The sequence below is a fragment of the Pseudophryne corroboree genome, chromosome 1 (genome assembly GCF_028390025.1).
Source record: "Pseudophryne corroboree isolate aPseCor3 chromosome 1, aPseCor3.hap2, whole genome shotgun sequence".
NCBI classification, from domain to species: domain Eukaryota; kingdom Metazoa; phylum Chordata; class Amphibia; order Anura; family Myobatrachidae; genus Pseudophryne; species Pseudophryne corroboree.
In genome coordinates, this window is record NC_086444.1 from 899,395,701 (window position 1) to 899,413,673 (window position 17,973).

A 17,973-nucleotide genomic window follows, 5' to 3' on the forward strand; every position below is an offset into this window, starting at 1 on the left:
CGATGGTGAGACCTGCATTCCGACCCTCTGGAGCTAATGGTGTCCAGTAGCCTAAGAAGCAGAGCCTATCATTTAAGTAGGCCTGCTTCTCTCCCCTCAGTCCCACGATGCAGGGAGCCTGTTGCCAGCAGTGCTCCCTGAAAATAAAAAACCAAACAAAAGTCTTTTCAGAGAAACTCAGTAGAGCTCCCCTGCAGTGCATCCAATCTCCACTGGGCACAGGATCTAACTGAGGTCTGGAGGAGGGGCATAGAGGGAGGAGCCAGTGCACACCCATTCTAAAGTCTTAGAGTGCCCATGTCTCCTGCGGAGCCGTCTATACCCCATGGTCCTTACGGAGTCCCCAGCATCCTCTAGGACGTAAGAGAAATATAACCCAACCAAATCTAACTCTCTCTGCACATGTTATATCTGCACCACCTGCAGTGCACATGGTTTTGCCCAACTGCTAACAAATTTGCTGCTGCGATCAACCCCTATGTGTTCACCCCTTTTCCAAAATAAATTCCGATTGGATATTATTTCTTTTTATGCACATAAAATCACACAGACATCCTTCTAAATTGTATATTTTCAGTTGTGTTACATTCTTTGTTTACTTCCTGTAGCTTGTGTTGTTTGGTTTAGCGAAGCTCGTGCCTGCTATCTGTCATCGCTCTTTGTAGATGCAGCATTGAGCTCGTCATGGACTAAAGAGGCCAGAGTGGGATTTTTTACAAATCGCAACAGGGCTTTGTTCTAGTGCAAACCTGATAGCATGATATATGTCCAATGCAGTCATGTTGGCTCAGTCTTCTTACAGAAAATGTGAACTATTTAAAAATGTGCATGACTGTCACTGGGGATGAATGCGTTGACTGGATACATTGATCTCACTAATTACACGATGTTAGCCATTAAAAATGAAAGATAAACAGCTCAATGCAATGTCTCCAGCAACTGAATGTCTGTCAGCACTCTGTGTTTCCTTTGGGTGTATTTTTTGTAAAGTAGAACGATCTTCAAAACTCATAGCAATTGAAATTTTCAACCAAGTAAAAAGAAATGACCTTGGATTCATTCTAATGGCTTCACCTTTCCATTACAAATCCAACACATCATTTTCCTATCATCAGGTGCTCGATGATGTTTTATCAGAAATTAATTATTTCTAAAGTAGTTTTATGATCTTCAAAATTCTCCAGTGCGGTCTTTAGAGTAATTGAGCAATGATTACACAGGAGTAAATTTCCCAGACACTTGCACCTGCCCTATATTACAGTAGGTACAAAAGACAGGCCTCCTAATAGCGCTATTTTCATTTATGTCAATTTCTTTATATTCCACATTTGTGGGAGCACAACCCTCCCTGAACTGTACCTACATGAGAGCAGCCCAGTCCACCTCCCTTGGTCATAACTGTAGATGTGATTGAAATGTATGTGTATGACTTTGCACAACCTGCGCTTGTTTGTGGACATTTCTGTGCAAGCGCAGTGTGAATACACACAAGATACCCTACACAAGCTTACATATGTTCAACTCTCTATCAGCTGCACAGTGTTTTTGGGAACAGATTTCCCTGGAGGATAGATTAGACTAGGGAAATAATACCAAAAAATATAATAGAATATCACAGTGGTTCCCAAACTTTTTTGAATCACGCTGCCCTAGAGTATCAGCATTTTTTTTCATGGCACTCCTAGGGTAAAAGTTTCTTATTGAGAAATTCAGAGAAAGATATACAATTAAGTAAGTTGTGCTTATATGTCACCCTTAGGCTCAGTTATGTGGTGAGGTACAGGAATTGCATCTGTTTGTCCACATACGGGGTGTATCTTCCTATTGGCCGGGATGGCACTTGCCAGGGGCGCCGTCCAATGGGGGGCGCCGCCCGGCGGTGCCACCCGCGCCAGGGGGTAGAATGACATAGTAGTTCTCACTGAGTATATCCCTTAGCATTGCTCATCCACTGCCGGACTCTCAGAAGCGTATTGCACTCTGACACTCTCTGTGACTACAGTCTCCCTGCCTGCACCCTCCCCATAATTCCATCTCAGTGTCCCTGCCTGCACCCTCCTCATAATTCCTCCTCAGTGTCCCAGCCTGCACCCTCCCTGTAATTCACCCTCAGTGTTCCTGACCTCAACCTCCCTGTGACTCCCTCCTCAGTGTCCCTGCCCGCACACTCCAGTAATTCGCTCTCAGTGTCCCTTCCCGCACCCTCCCTGTAATTACTCCTCAGTGTCCTTGACCTCAGCCTCCCTGTAGCCCCTCCCTCTCATTTTCCCTACCCGAACCCTCCCTGTAATTCCCCCTTAGTGTCCCTGACTTCAGCCTCCCTGTGACTCCCCCCTCAGTGTCCCTGCACACACCCTCCTGTAGTTCCACTTCAGTGTCCCTGCCCGCACACTCCTGTAATTCCCCCTCAGTGTCCCTGCCCGCACCCTCCCTGTAATTCCCCCTTAGTGTCCCTGACCACAGCCTCCGTGTCTCCCACCTCAGTGTCCCTGCCCGCACACTCCTGTAGTTCCACCTCAGTGTCCCTGCCCACACCCTCCCTGTAATTGCCCCTTGGTGTCCCTGACCTCAGCCTCCCTGTAAGCCCTCCACCTCATTGTCCCTACCTGCACCTTCCCTGTAATTCTCCCTCAGTGTCCCTGACCTCAGCCTATCTGTAACTCCCCCCTCTGTGTCCCTGGGTGGGGGAGGTGGGGGCGCCAGTTCCTTACTTTGCCAGGGGCGCTCGGACGCCTGGATACACCCCTGTCCACATATTTTATGACTGACAGCCACAAGCGCTAGTTTTACCTATCACACTGACCATAAATAATTTCAGCTGGTCCTGGACCACCAACCCAGGGAACCCCTGCAAGTGTCCCAAGGCACCCCAGGGTGCCCAGTTTAGGATCCCCTGCAGTATCATGTAAGCAGATAAGAAATAAGATAGTGTATACTGTCATGTGTTTTCAGTGACTGTCAGTAAATATATTATGTGAATCTATTTTATCTGTGTTGCAGAAGAAATCATCATGAAATACTGAACCTTAGCAGACAGTAGGAAGAAAATTCAATTATCAGTTTATTTAGTCACATGTATTGAAGGCAACAGATCCCTCTGGTAATGTAAGAGTTACATCACACTGAATTGTTCTTAGATTCTATCTCTTTATACAGTAAGCAGCTAATTTAAGGCAATTTAAATTGTCATTGTTGACCTACATAATCAAGGAATGGGAATATTTAGGGCAAAATTGCATGAATTACCTCTTCTCTGTGGTTCTTAATTGGCATACAAAGAATACTTTGTGTTTTGTACCCAGTAATTTGGTCGACTTCCGCATTGAATCTGGAATCCTGAAAAAAAGAAAACATTGTCTAATTAGATAAATGATTAGAGATGATTTATCAACATGATAATCTGCTGAGACAACAGACATTCCAATCTGCAGCAGATATTCAACAGCTGCAGTGGCAAAGCATGCTGCAATCATAATGGAGACAAGCCATGCACAGTATTCAATTATTTTCTACGTTATTCATTAATCTTGTTGTCCTTTCACATATTTATGTACGGAACTTGGGTAAATAAAGGGAAAACAAGGGTTCCAATACAAGTGGCCGTGGCAATAGAAGATTTTCTAAAGAGGGTTTCCATGCTGGGATATAGTTATGTGACCGGCGGTCACAATACCTCCACCTACTGCCCGCTGCCTCAAAATTCTGACAGTCGGCATGCCGACTAGCAGGGACTACTCCCACTCATGGGTGTCCACGACACCCATAGAGTGGGAATATAACCTGTGGTGAGCACAGATCGCCCCGAGCCCGCAGCGTACCGAGCCTACAAGGGGCTTCACTGCGCTTCTTCCCCCTCTGGCATTCTAATCCTCGGGATCCCGCAGGTCACCCATACCCAACCCCCATGCTGCCTCATCACAGTATGCAAGAATAGGGTGCAAGGGGTTTGTCTATAATTTTAGCCAGTGCTAGACTGCTTCCCAGCCCTTCTTTATTCTTTCAAAACGCACTGTAAATGCTGTGTGCACTACTGTTACACAAACGCGGCTTCCCTATAACCAGCAAAGCTGTGTGACGTGGGACATACCTACAGGCCCCAAAACAACAACAACAGAAAATTAATAGTATTCAAACTTAATAAATACACCTTTCCCCCTAAACCAGTCCAAATATCAAATTAATAGAATGCACTGATCATAAATAGATCTATTTTCTCCAACCTAAATGAACATTAAATTAATAGTATTCACATTTGATAAAATAATCTACATTCACAAACTTAGACCATAAATTCAATTAATAGTCCCTTACTGTCCCAATATTAATAGTCCTTTACCCCACCTTATATAGAACCCACTAGTTAATGAAATACTGGTTACCATCAAATAAATAGCCCCACCATCACCACACCAATAAATTAAAAGCTCTTAACGTGTCACTAATAACTTATGCTGCTCACCCACATTACATCAGAATCATAATCAGAATCAGCTTTATTGGCCAAGTATACAAACACATACAAGTAATTGTTTTTCCACTACATAACAAACATATATTTGACAATAACAAAGGCTACATTAAATCTAAAATTATAATTTCATATACCTCCCATATGACTATCACTCAAGAATTTAATAAAATAACAGCTTGTGGGAAAAAACAATTCCAATACATTTTTAACATACCGCAATCAATAACACCTGCCAGAGGAAAGTAACTGAATTAAGTCATGACCAGGATGCAATTGGTCTGAAACAGTATAACCCGCCCACTTCTTAACTCTAGCCAGATATAATTCCTGTATAGGGGGAAAGTCAGTACCAATAATTTTTTCCATTGTCCTAACTATCCGTTGGAGTAGAAGAGCCACCCAATTCCCCATAGTTTTAAATTATGTGCACTTTAATTCCCTCTTATATAAACGTTTTAAAGATTTGATAAAATATCACTTCTCTATATACGATAAATAAGCATACTGTAGCATGTCAGTTTGCAGAAGGGCATGCACAAATGCTTTAGAGGCATGGCTGTCTTTTATGTCTAGAATTGCTGATGAGACATCAGTGATACTGAAACATTTAAATTGTTCATTAAAAAGTTTGCAAAACAAATCCCAACAATGATGATATCCATGAGGAGCAGTGATTTGGACATGTAAAAGACCATTTTTGTTTAGTAAAAACTGGCTTATCAGCCCATATTTACATCCACTGTGCCTTATTTGAAGCATATTTTGATCTGTGTATGGAGAGCGGGTATGCACGCGCCCGCACTCAGAACTCCAAGTCAAGCAGGTGTGACGTTGTTTTTTATTTTGTGAATTATCCTAACAATAAAAGACCCCCACTGCCAAGGGGATTCTGCCAAGGGTATTCTGGGAAATAATGCTTCAACCTCCCACTGCCAAGGGGATTCTGGGAAATAATGCTTCCCACAACGGCCCCTTCGGTTCTGCTCACAGTATATACGCTTACAAAATCAGTAGCATATGCCTCTCAAGCCTGTAGGTCTAAGAAAACAGAATATCAGAACTAGAAATTAGGTTTTTATTTCAAGAATAACTTCAAAGTTTAGTTACAAAATAGAGTTACAAAGTATATATCATTATTTTAAAAGTGCACACAGATTACAGACAATTTCAGAGAAAAATAACAAGGATAAAACATAGTTCATGACACCTTTCATAATTGAACAATACTGCAGTAAGGTCACTCCTGAAATAAGTATCATTGCCTTATGGCTACCATAGCAAATGACATAAAATCAGCACATAGCTTATTCCTTCCAGCACTTCTCCTTACCACACACCCACCCTTGGGATTTTTAACCCTTTCAAAACCAAAAGTAACTGATTGGGAGATTTGTGTCTTTGTTCCTTTACCACATGTTTTCCCTGTCAAAAAAGCAGGGGTCACTTAATATCTTGTTTTATTCTGTTGGACGGTTAAGATCTCGGACTTGTTCATTTACTCGGCAGATTTATGGTCTTGGTTAAATAGAGAGATTCCTATCACCTTCCTTCAAAAGAATTCAATACCTCTGTGACTTGGCAGGAAGACAATACCAGCCATACAGTCCCTCCTGCATGGTGGAGTGCAAAAAGTGTTTAGAGTTTTAAAAATTACATTTCCATACAGAATATACATGGATACAACATACAATTTGAACTGTACCATATTTTGGGATCAGATATATGACGGATCTTGACAAGAGCAATGGGCATGCTTAGTTACAAAGCAAGTGGTCTTCACAGGGATGGCTCTAATTGAGGCGCCTCCTTCCTCAGAATATGTGCCCTCTCTCCAGAAGCTGCACCCCGCCTATGATGCTTTTTACATTATCAATTATGTGATGGGTGCAGCCTTCTCTGCTCCTCAGACTGGGAGTGTGGTGCTTCATAGGCGGAAGATATGGCAACATCATAGCCAAACCCGACACTCATAGCCCATCATAGACATGAAGGAAGAGCACCTGCTGACTGCTTCACCCGAATGTCAGCAGCCATTACTCCATATACAGGGTGTTTCAATCTTTATTGGCCCTAAAGTTTGTCTTATAACTTTTAAAGTAATTGACACAATTTAGTTAATTGACATGGACATGCCTTGGACTATGAGAAACATGAGGAAGTCATAGCAAGTGTTGAAAGTGTTTGCCATTAGCATCTAGGCAAACTTGAACACTTGCCTAGATAAATCAGTGGGCCACAGCCAATCCAGGAGAGATGTTATTATAACCTTGCTCCACCTTATTCAAGTGTGAGCTCAGGGAAGGATCAGACTCTGGTGCTGGGAAACAGTGCACTACTTTGCTGCATACATCCAAGAAAAAGAACTTGAAGCCAGTGTGTTTCCATTCCATTTATACCCACAGATAGAACTATGATAGAATAGATCCTATCCATTGTACACCTTGGCTGTATAGGGGTCTATTCAATTTGTGTCGGAATTTCCAAAAAGACGGTAAAACGGCACTTTTCGACTTTTTTAGGTTGAATCTTTTCAATTTTAGTGCAGCTTTTCCGGATTAACCGCAGATTCGCGTATTTTGTCGAATTTGCGGCCATTTCCGACAGTTTTTTGGACCGTTTTCGACAATGCCAATTCGACTTAAAAAAAAGTCGAATCAGCATTGTCGAAAAACGGGCAAAATCTGTCGGAAATGCCCGCAAATTGAATACTGAACTGTTGGATCCTCTCCGTCGCAGAGGATCTGACATGAATTGAATAGACACCATAGAGGCCTAGGAGATCTGGTGTATAAGATCATACTAGACCAATAAACAAATTTCTGTCCCTTAATCTATAGACCTTTATTAAGATATTATTTATTCCAAACATCACCCGTGCCGGAGTTATTATTGTGGTCTGCAGTATCACCAATCATCATCTATTGATCTCTCAGCGAAGTCTGCGCCTAAAGGGTAACAGCACCAGCAGCCAGGGAGACCTAGGATCGGTGAGACCAAAGCTAATTATTGTCTGGCCAGACATATACAAACTATTTAAAATCCTGTAAGCAGACCCCTGTGTTGGACATTGATTACAGAGGAGTTTGTGCACCAATCTGATTATGCTGCAGCAGAGCATATATAACAGCTGAATCTAGTTAATTTGCAACAAAGTTTCCATCCTGTGTGCTACAGTGTGTCAACACTGAGTGGTAAAATCACAAGTTATAAGGCTACAAAGAGGAATACCTTTGCCATAACTAATGCGGAACTGACATTCTTTTATTTATTTATTTATTTATTTTATTTCTATCTTTATTTTTATATGTTTACTGCAGTTTTAACTATAAATAAATATGAAAATTATGGAGAATGTACAATATAAAAGCCAGCCGGTAGATGTGATTTTTTAATGTATTTTAGGGATATTCTATTTTAATAAATTGGGTATTAATTCCTGAGCGCTGTAATAACTTTTCTTTTTTTGGGCTTTAGTACTTTTCATAGTGTTCAGCAACCCCTATATTACTAGCAGCACAGGAATTAAATTGATAAGCGCGTGGTCACACCCTCTTGGTGTGTCTTTTTGGATAGAATTGTATTGGAAACCATTATATTGGACAGAAGTCCAATATAAGTGTGAATTGATTCTCTGCGTTTAAGCTTCATTCTGAAAATTGTAAAGGTTTATACAGTTGTGCTCATAAGTTTACATACCCTAGCAGAATTTGTGATTTTCTGGCCATTTGTCAGAGAATATGAATGATAACTCACAAACTTTTCTTTCACTCATGGTTAGTGGTTGGGTGAAGCCTTTTATTGTCAAACAACTGTGTTTACTCTTTTTAAATCATAATGACAACAGAAACTACCCAAATGACCCTGATCAAAAGTTTACATACCCCAGTTCTTAATACCGTGTATTGCCCCCTTTAACATCAATGACAGCTTGAAGTCTTTTGTGGTAGTTGTGGATGAGGCTCTTTCTTTTCTCAGATGGTAAAGCTGCCCATTCTTTTTGGCAAAAAGCCTCCACTTCCTGTAAATTCTTGGTCTGTCTTGCATGAACTGCACGTTTGAGATCTCCCCAGAGTGGCTCAATGATATTGAGGTCAGGAGACTGAGATGGCCACTCCAGAACCTTCACTTTATTCTGCTGTAGCCAATGACAGGTCGACTTGGCCTTGTGTTTTGGATCATTGTCATGTTGGAACGTCCAAGTACGTCCCATGCGCAGCTTCCAGGCTGATGCGTGCAAATTTTCCTCCAGTATTTTCTGATAACATGCTGCATTCATCTTGCCATCAATTTTGACCAAGTTTCCAGTGCTTTTGTAGCTCACACATCCCCAAAACATCAGCGATCCACCTCCGTAGGAATGGAGTACCTTTCATCATAGGCCTTGTTGACTCCTCTCCAAATGTAACGTTTATGGTTGTGGCCAAAAAGTTCAATTTTGGTCTCATCACTCCAAATTACTTTGTTCCAGAAGTTTTGACGCTTGTCTCTGTGCTGTTTGGAGAATTGTAAGTGGGATGCTTTGTGTCATTTGCGTAGTAATGGCTTTCTTCTGGCGACTCGACCATGCAGCCCATTTTTCTTCAAATGCCTCCTTATTGTGCATCTTGAAACAACCACACCACTTTTTTCAGAGAGTCCTGTATTTCAGCTGAAGTTATTTGTGGATTTTTCTTTGCATCCCAAACAATTTTCCTGGCAGTTGTGGCTGAAATTTTTGTTCGTCTACCTGACCGTGATTTGGTTTCCACAGAATCCCTCATTTTCCACTTCTTAATTAGAGTTTGAACACTGCTGATTGGCATTCTCAATTGCTTGGATATCTTTTTATATCCCTTTCCTGTTTTATACAGTTCAATTACCTTTTCCCGCAGATCCTTTGACAATTCTTTTGCTTTCCCCATGACTCAGAATCCAGACACGTCAGTGCAGCACTGGATGAAAGATGCAAGGGTCTTTCAGGAGTCCAGAAACTCACTGACCTTTTATACACACACACTGATTACAAGAAACAGATCACAGGTGAGGATGGTTATCTTTAGTAGCCAATCAACCCCATTTGTGTCAACTTGTGTGCATGTTATCAGGCCAAAATCTCCAGGGTATGTAAACTGTTGATCAGGGTCATTTGGGTAGTTTCTGTTGTCATTATGATTTAAAAAGAGTAAACACAGTTGTTTGGCAATAAATGGATTCACCCACCCACTAACCATGAGTGAAAGAAAAGTTTGTGAGTTATCATTCATATTCTCTGACAAATGGCCAGAAAATCACAAATTCTGCTAGGGTATGTAAACTTATGAGCACAACTGTAAATGCAGAGTGGATTAGTATACTGCAGACTTCCGAACATCAAGCAGAGCATGAAGATTGTACCACCAGAACTTTGCATTTCTGTAAAATGATGTGTTCTGGCACAAACCTCAATTTGCATTACATTTCTGTATACTTTTGCTCAGTTCTAGCCATTACCAGTCAGTACAAGTAAAGGTCTCATTTGTTGCTATGGTTGTACTATAATGTCAGTAAATAATAATAATAATTGAATCATAAAACTGGCACTCTTCACTAGGATTCCCTAATAAAACATTACAACTAATTTTGTGAACATGGTTGTATAATAATAATATTGCAGAGTTTAATTGACATAAAAATGACTGTAGAGTACAGAAATCAATACACACTATGAGCCTTATGTGACCTGAATTCACCATGTGGATGTTTTCAATGACTGCACTTTCAATTATTGCAACATTTACTTATACTGAGTTACCTTGATAATGAATACAGATATAACAAACGTTTAGTTATGGTAACATAGCACTATGGGGTCTATTTACTAAGAATTGGACGGAGATAAAGTGGACGGAGAAAAAGTACCGGTATGTGGCCAGCAAACTGATGGCCGGGATCCCAGCTGTCACAATACAGACGCCGGGATCCCTACTGGGGCACCATAGCACCGCCGGTATACCGGCGAGGTAGGTGATTCCCCCTCTATGGGTGTCCACGACACCCAAAGAGGGAGAATAGAACCTTTGGCAAGGAGATTCCTAAACCAGGAGGAGGACATTAGATCTGGGAGCCAAGTGCAGGGTATGTCCGGAGTACCTTGCACTCTTTGAGACCTGCAGCTCCTACACCCAACCCTGATGGGACTCCTCTAAAGTAATTTAAGACATATGAGCACTGTCTCTCATCCAGTCAATATTATTTCTAAATCAGTGATGCAAGTAGAAAAAATGTCTTACAGGTACTGCGTGCGCACGCCCAAAAATGGGTGTGGCCAAATGCCATATGGGGCGTGGCCAATGAAAATGTGGGCGTGATACACATATGGGGGAGGGGCAGATACACATATGACCCCCACAGTGCCAGATACACATTGCCCCACAGTGCCAGATATACGTTGCCCCACAGTGCCAGATACACGAATGCCCCACAGTGCCAGATACACGTTGCCCCACAGTGCCAGATACACGTTGCCACACAGTGCCAGATACACGAATGCCCCACAGTGCCAGATACACGTTGCCCCACAGTTCCAGATACACGAATGCCCCACAGTGCCAGATACACGAATGCCCCACAGTGCCAGATATACATTGCCCCCCACAGTACCAGATATAGATTGCCCCCCACAGTGCCAGATATACATTGCCCACAACAGTGCCAGATATACATTGCCCACAACAGTGCCAGATATACATTGCCCACAACAGTGCCAGATAGACATTGCCCCCCACAGTGCCAGATATACATTGCCCGCCACAGTGCCAGATATACATTGCCCCCCACAGTGCCAGGTATACATTGCCCCCCACAGTGCCAGATATACATTGCCCGCCACAGTGCCAGATATACATTGCCCCCCACAGTGCCAGCTATACATTGCCCCCCACAGTGCCAGGTATACATTGCACCCCACAGTGCCAGGTATACATTGCGCCCCACAGTGCCAGGTATACATTGCCCCCCACAGTGCCAGATATACATTGCCCCCCCCCCCCCCCCCACAGTGCCAGGTATACATTGCCCCCCACAGTGCCAGGTATACTTTGCCCCCCACAGTGCCAGATATACATTGCCCCCCACAGTGCCAGGTATACATTGCCCCCAACAGTGCCAGGTATACATTGCCCCCCACAGTACCAGGTATACATTGCCCCCCACAGTACCAGGTATTCGTGAAGCAGCAGCAGAATCTCCCCCCCCCCTCCGCTTCCCCTGGTCATTGCTGCTGCTGACTTGTGTGAGGGGAGGAGAGCGCAGCCTGCGCCTCTCCTTCCCCTCAGTCTCCGGCGGGTGAGTTCAATATTCAGCGCCGATCCGTGAGCCAATCAAAGCTCCGCGAGCTCTGATTGGCTCACGGGCGGCGCTGATTTGAAAGAAGACATTGAGGGGCAGGAGAGGCGCAGGCTGCGCTCTCCACCCCCCACATCAGCGGTAGCAAGCGGCGGCCTGTCGGTGTGGGTACGGCGTACCCACGGCGAAATTCTTAAGGGTACGCCGTATCCACCCGTACCCGCATACTTGCACCGCTGTTCTAAATGCACACTGCAGCTGTGCTAATTTAATATGTTTTTTTAACTTTTATTCACTTGTATGATTTTACACCACGGCATATATCAGTTTCTACATCTCTGATATAGCAACAGGTTAACGCCTTCATGTATTACACCCCTACACATATTTTAACCTAGTGAAAGTATTTGGTGTATCAAGGGTACTTAGGACAAATGATCAATGTTGCCAATAATCAGGGATGTGCCTAGACAATTTGGCTCCCATTGAGAACAGTAAGAAATGCGCCCCCTTATAAAAAATAAAGATCATTAGAACGCAGCGAAGGCACAGGCAAAAATCAAGGGGGGGGGGGGGGTGGCCTCAATAAAAGGGGCATGGCTTGCAGGAAAAGACTACCTTACACTCCAGTTTTGCCCCTAACACTATACTATGCCCCACACAATAATTCCCCATACAAATTGTTCCCCACAGTTATGCCCCTGACACCTTATTAAGCCACACACAGTAATGCCCGTTACACATTATGGCACCCTGACACCATAATATGCCTCATACAGTAATTCCCCTTAAACATTATGACACACACAATGAGGCTACTTACTTTAAAACTGACTGCTCCGTGTCAGGGGCTGGTGCCCACGTCTTCCCCAATTCTCCTAGCTTGTTGTCAGGTGTTGGTGCCAGGGCCCCACCCCCACCCCACACCCCCCCCTTCCTTCTCCCAGCTCATTATCAGGGGTTGGTGACACCATCCCCCCCCCCCCCCCCCTCACACCCTTCTTCCTTTCTGCCACCGTTGGATGGGCACAGTCCTGGCACTTCCAGGTAGCACTGTGGGCTCCTGCATCATGTCCCTGTTACTAGAGGTCCAGTAAGAACTCTAGCATGTCTCCAAATAGGCGGCAGTGATTTTGGCAGGGAATTTTTCATCTGTACTAACTGCGGATGGCCAGGTCATGCCAAAGCTATTAAATTACTTCTGCTATTCCGCTTGGTGAGATCCAGGGTGTGCACTTAATACTTTATCACTGTGCAATTTATCACTCTCCAAGGCTTGATAAATCTGGGCCTAGTGATATATTATTAAAGGTATATACTATATATAGCATAACATTGTTAACAAGTCAAATCTGCATTACCTTAAAACAGCGTTTTTTTCCCCCACAATAACACGTGGATTGGCGAGTAACTCGCCGATTCACGTGTTTTTCGACAAGTGACGTTTTTTCCGACAGTCGGAAAAATGGCACTTGCACTGAATAGGTCAAAAGCAAATTCAAACTATTCCTGTCGAAAAGTGCTGGTATTTCCGACTGTCGGAAATACTGGCACCAATTGAATAGACCCCATAATGTTTTAAGATATGTCTAGAGTTTTCCCAAACATTACAATGGCACATTCAATTCAATTGGGATATCACATGTAGCACACATGTTGGAAACACCATTGAAATGAAAGGCTCCTGTACCACTAGTCTTCTTGATGCAACTGCAAATACATGTGAATACATGGAATGCTTTTGGAACATACTGTGTGTGAAATGCATGGGGATTCGGTCTGCATTTGCCTTATGTCAAATGTAATGCTAAGCAGGAAGTTACCAACCACTTAGATTTCATTTCCTACTGTAGTATGGTATAAATCGTGAAGCTAATGTTTCGTAACACACACTATATATTAATGACATAGTTAAGGAAACAAAATTTCCCCCTGCAATTTATAATGAGTAGTTAGTACTTACACAGGGAGAACTCAGTGCATGAGAACAAACGACTTTCTATTCTCTATGGGAAGTAGCCACAATACAAACCACACAAAAAAGTAATATATGAAGAGCACTGAGCACACAGCGATAAACCCTACCCACAGACATTTGTTTTATTTGTCTAAATCATTTGGATCCGGCTGTCATGCACACAAATGGCATATAATCTGATAAAACGGATAACTAAAACCACTAATCTATAAAAACAAAAACAGTTTAATAGCAACATAGTATACTTAAAGGGAATCACAAAGAAGTAAAAAAAAAAAACCCAGAAAAAAGTGGTATTGTTATGGTATTATAGTTTAATTTGTGCCCTAGTAAGAACAACGCCTGCAAAGTGTCCATCAGTGTTCCTGTGCTGAATAGATAATACATTTCAGGAAATGTCAGTTCTGCAAATTATGCTTTAGATATATTTTCTATCAGAATAATGAAAGTGAAATTGCAGATTGAAGTATTACACAACCGTATACTACTGGCATGGGGAAACGGCATGAAGTGACACTTTTATAGCCAGCTCCATAAGTGCCTAGGGTTGATAATTTATATTCCTTCTGATAAGCACATGCTTTTGCTAAAGGGAGGAGAGGTCTGCGTCACGTTTTATCAAAGTCCCCACCTAGAAGGGAAGTCACTTGTGGAGGCTATAAACAAGTCATGTACAGAACGTGTAATACTGAGTTGATCACCTTTTAGTACTCATCTCCATGAGTGAAAAGAATCATTATTAACTGCAGGTCTCAATTTAAATCAGACACAATCATTAAATACACATCGCAAGCCATATGAAAGCTACCTTCTAACTATGTATTACTATAGTCCAATGGTTCTCAAACTTTTTTGAATCACGGCGCCCTAGAGCATCAGAATTTTTTTCATGGAACCCGTAGGCCAAAAGTTTCTTATTGAGAAATTTAGATAGAAATAGTCAAATTAGGTAATTTATGTTTATATGTCATCCTTAGGTTCAGTTATGTGGTGAGGGACAGGATTTGCTTCTGCTTGTCCACATATTTTATGATTTGAAGCCAAAAACACTGTTTTTTCCTATTACATTGACAATAAATCATTTCAATTGGTCCTGGACCACCAACCCAGGGCTCCTCTGCAAGTGTCCTGAGGCACCCCAGGGTGCCATGGCACAGTTTGAGAACCACTGCTATAGTGTATTTTTTTTCTCCGCAGTCATTTACAAAGCAAGCTCACCACTGCAGAAGACTGAATTTATACAATGAATTAGAGGCATAAACACCCATTTTACCATCAATAATACTCCTCAGAGGTTGCTACTATGTGGCCGTGCATTAGTTACAAAGTAGGTGCATCCTATTCCTGTGCTCTGATAGGAAAATGCCATGTTCAGATGATTTCTCTCACATAAACTGTCCCTATATACTGTAGGCAGGATTATCCCGATTTAAGGATACTGTCCCGCTGAGCTTATTTGAACAGCTTTGTCCAGCTAGATATTACTCTTTGCATAGAGCTAAAACATCTGTGCCACACCTTTGTCCCTTAAGGGTAACTAAAGCTACCCACTTGTATGGAATCAGTATTGTCCATTGACCCCTCTAATGGAAGGCCTTCACTCTGGCAGACATCCTGAAGATGTCCTGTTATATGTGCTGCCAATTCATGCCACAGATCTGTTGTGGTTCTTCATGATCTTTAGAGGTAGTTGTTGATAACTGATGACTGTAGCTAGATTCAGAGGCGAGCAGCTTCTACTATGCCCTTTTTAATAATCTGGGCATTACTAAAAGTCTTTCCTTTCCTTCAGTATAGTGTAGCTTTCCCATCTTTTCCTTCTAAGAATGCATACTTAGGATGCCCATGAGTATGAAAATGACAATTTGCATTGTATCTCACCACGGTGGCAATTACAGAGTCACAAAGCAAACAAACCATTTCATCATCCAAGGCATGACAGAAATTTCCAGCTCCCGTTCTTCATTGAATAAACTCCTTTCTTCTTTCACAGTCCTCTTTTTTTCTTTTGTCATTGCTGAAGTTGCAGAGGACAATTCTAATAAAAAAGTACAGGGATAAAAGCCAACTTGAACAAAAATAAATTGATAGTTTAACTTAAAATGAATGACTATTTATTATGGAGTTATCAATTTTTGGTTCACTGTTGTTGGATCTCATCTTCATCGTTCTATTGTTTGTCCTTTGTGCAAAAATTAAGCTTTTTTGAACATTTTGGCAGGTCTTTTTGTCATTTTGGAGACTTAATAAGCAATTGATGTGAAGAGAAACTTTTCTCCCATATAGTAACTATGTGCCAGTCGGTGCTCCTGCGATGTTACTGTCCACCTCTGCTTCTTCTGCCAGGTCCATGGCTGCTCACAGAGGAAGTTCCTTCCTATCTATCCAAGACTATCACCGTGCTATTTCTGGCTTTCTCTATGTAGCCACATCTTTTTTTTTTTTGTTATTGCCAACATGATAATAATAAAAAATGCTTTATTTATATATTTATACATTTATTTAAATAAAGCCTACAGTATCATACCTCCCAACATGACCCTCTCCAGGAGGGACAGAATGCTCTGCTTCTGGACTATTTTCCTAATTTATGATTGCTGGCACCTGTGTTGAACAGGTTAATGGATAAGTAAAGTGTTTCAGCACAGGTGATGGCAATCATAGATTAAGACTGAAGTCCAGGAGCAGAGCATTCTGTCCCTCCTGGAGAGGGTCATGTTGGGAGGTATGCAGTGTTTCAACTTATAAGACTGGGTACACACTAGATGTTACATCGACCATCCTGTACATACTGAACGATGTAGCGCATGACCGCACAATATATCGCTCAGTGGCCACTGAACCTGCACTTTCCACGGAAGCACGCAATAGTCTGTTCACATTAGACAATGTGCACAATATATGGGCCTGAAACATCAAACCACGGCTTGCTATTCCACTGTGTATCAGTAAACAAGGTAGGTGGGGCACGCACATTCATGTCCCTGGTGAGTCTACTCTTACTGATTTTTAATAAGAAGATCTCTAGGACATGTAACTAATGGACAACTAGAGGTGGGAACATTTCTTCTTGGTTGTATATTTGGCAAATGTAGATTGTTAACTCTACTCAGAAGTGGAAAACATGGCTAAAACCAGCCCGTACAGGTGTGATGTATTACTCACTGCAAGCACTCCAGGGGTGATGGCCGCTGAGAAATGTTACCAGGCATAATCACTCTGAAATCAGCTTGATTTTACTCCTGATGGGCCAATTAGAGAGGGTTCATTGGAATGAGAAGGCTTATGTGATAATTAGCAAATACATGACTTGCACACCTGCAGGGCAATATACTGACTTACTGCTTAGCTTTCTAAACTTTCAAATAACATGCTCTCAATTATGCAGAAATCCTTTCAATGTAATCTTGAAACTGCTTACATATACATAACCTAACCTTTATCTGTATTAATTAACGCATGTCTTAGAAAAGTAATTACTGTAAATCACTAGGCTTCTTTTAAAAGACATAAATAATCGGGCAAACTTTCTTTTACTATTTGTAGTCTTGCTATATCTTACCTCAATACTTACTATGGCCCTCATTCCGAGTTGATCGGTCGCAAGGCGAATTTAGCAGAGTTACACACGCTAAGCCGCCGCCTACTGGGAGTGTATCTTAGCATCTTAAAATTGCGACCGATGTATTCGCAATATTGCGAGCACAAACTACTTAGCAGTTTTAGAGTAGCTCCAGACTTACTCTGCCTGTGCGATCAGTTCAGTGCTTGACGTTCCTGGTTTGACGTCACAAACACACCCAGCGTTCGCCCAACCACTCCCCCGTTTCTCCGGCCACTCCTGCGTTTTTTCCGGAAACGGTAGCGTTTTCAGCCACACGCCCATAAAACGCAGTGTTTCCGCCCAGTAACACCCATTTCCTGTCAATCACATTACGTTCGCCGGAGCGATGAGAAAGCCGTGAGTAAAAATACTTTCTTCATAGCAAAGATACTTGGCGCAGTCGCAGTGCGAATATTGCGCATGCGCACTAAGCGGAATTTCACTGCGATGCGATGAAAAATACCGAGCGAACGACTCGGAATGAGGGCCTATGTTCTTTTATTATAAAATACAATATTACAATGATACATATAAACTGTATGGCTTTGTTGTGGTAAAAGCTCACTCTGTACAAAGTCTTGCAGTTTTGGTAACACCAAAAATTTTAACTGTTGAATT

The 17,973-nt window shown here is 42.2% G+C and overlaps 1 protein-coding gene across 5 annotated transcripts in view; it reads right to left on the reverse strand.

Moving 5' to 3' along the window:
* The window catches only part of PDE5A (phosphodiesterase 5A), a 274,469-nt gene that overhangs the window by 202,262 nt on the left and 54,234 nt on the right, over window positions 1-17,973 (reverse strand). For all 5 annotated transcript variants that reach the window (XM_063920240.1, XM_063920239.1, XM_063920241.1 and 2 more), the window contains exon 3: window positions 3,247-3,336. In XM_063920240.1, the coding sequence (XP_063776310.1) occupies window positions 3,247-3,336 (90 nt within the window). The remainder of the gene's footprint in view (window positions 1-3,246; window positions 3,337-17,973) is intronic.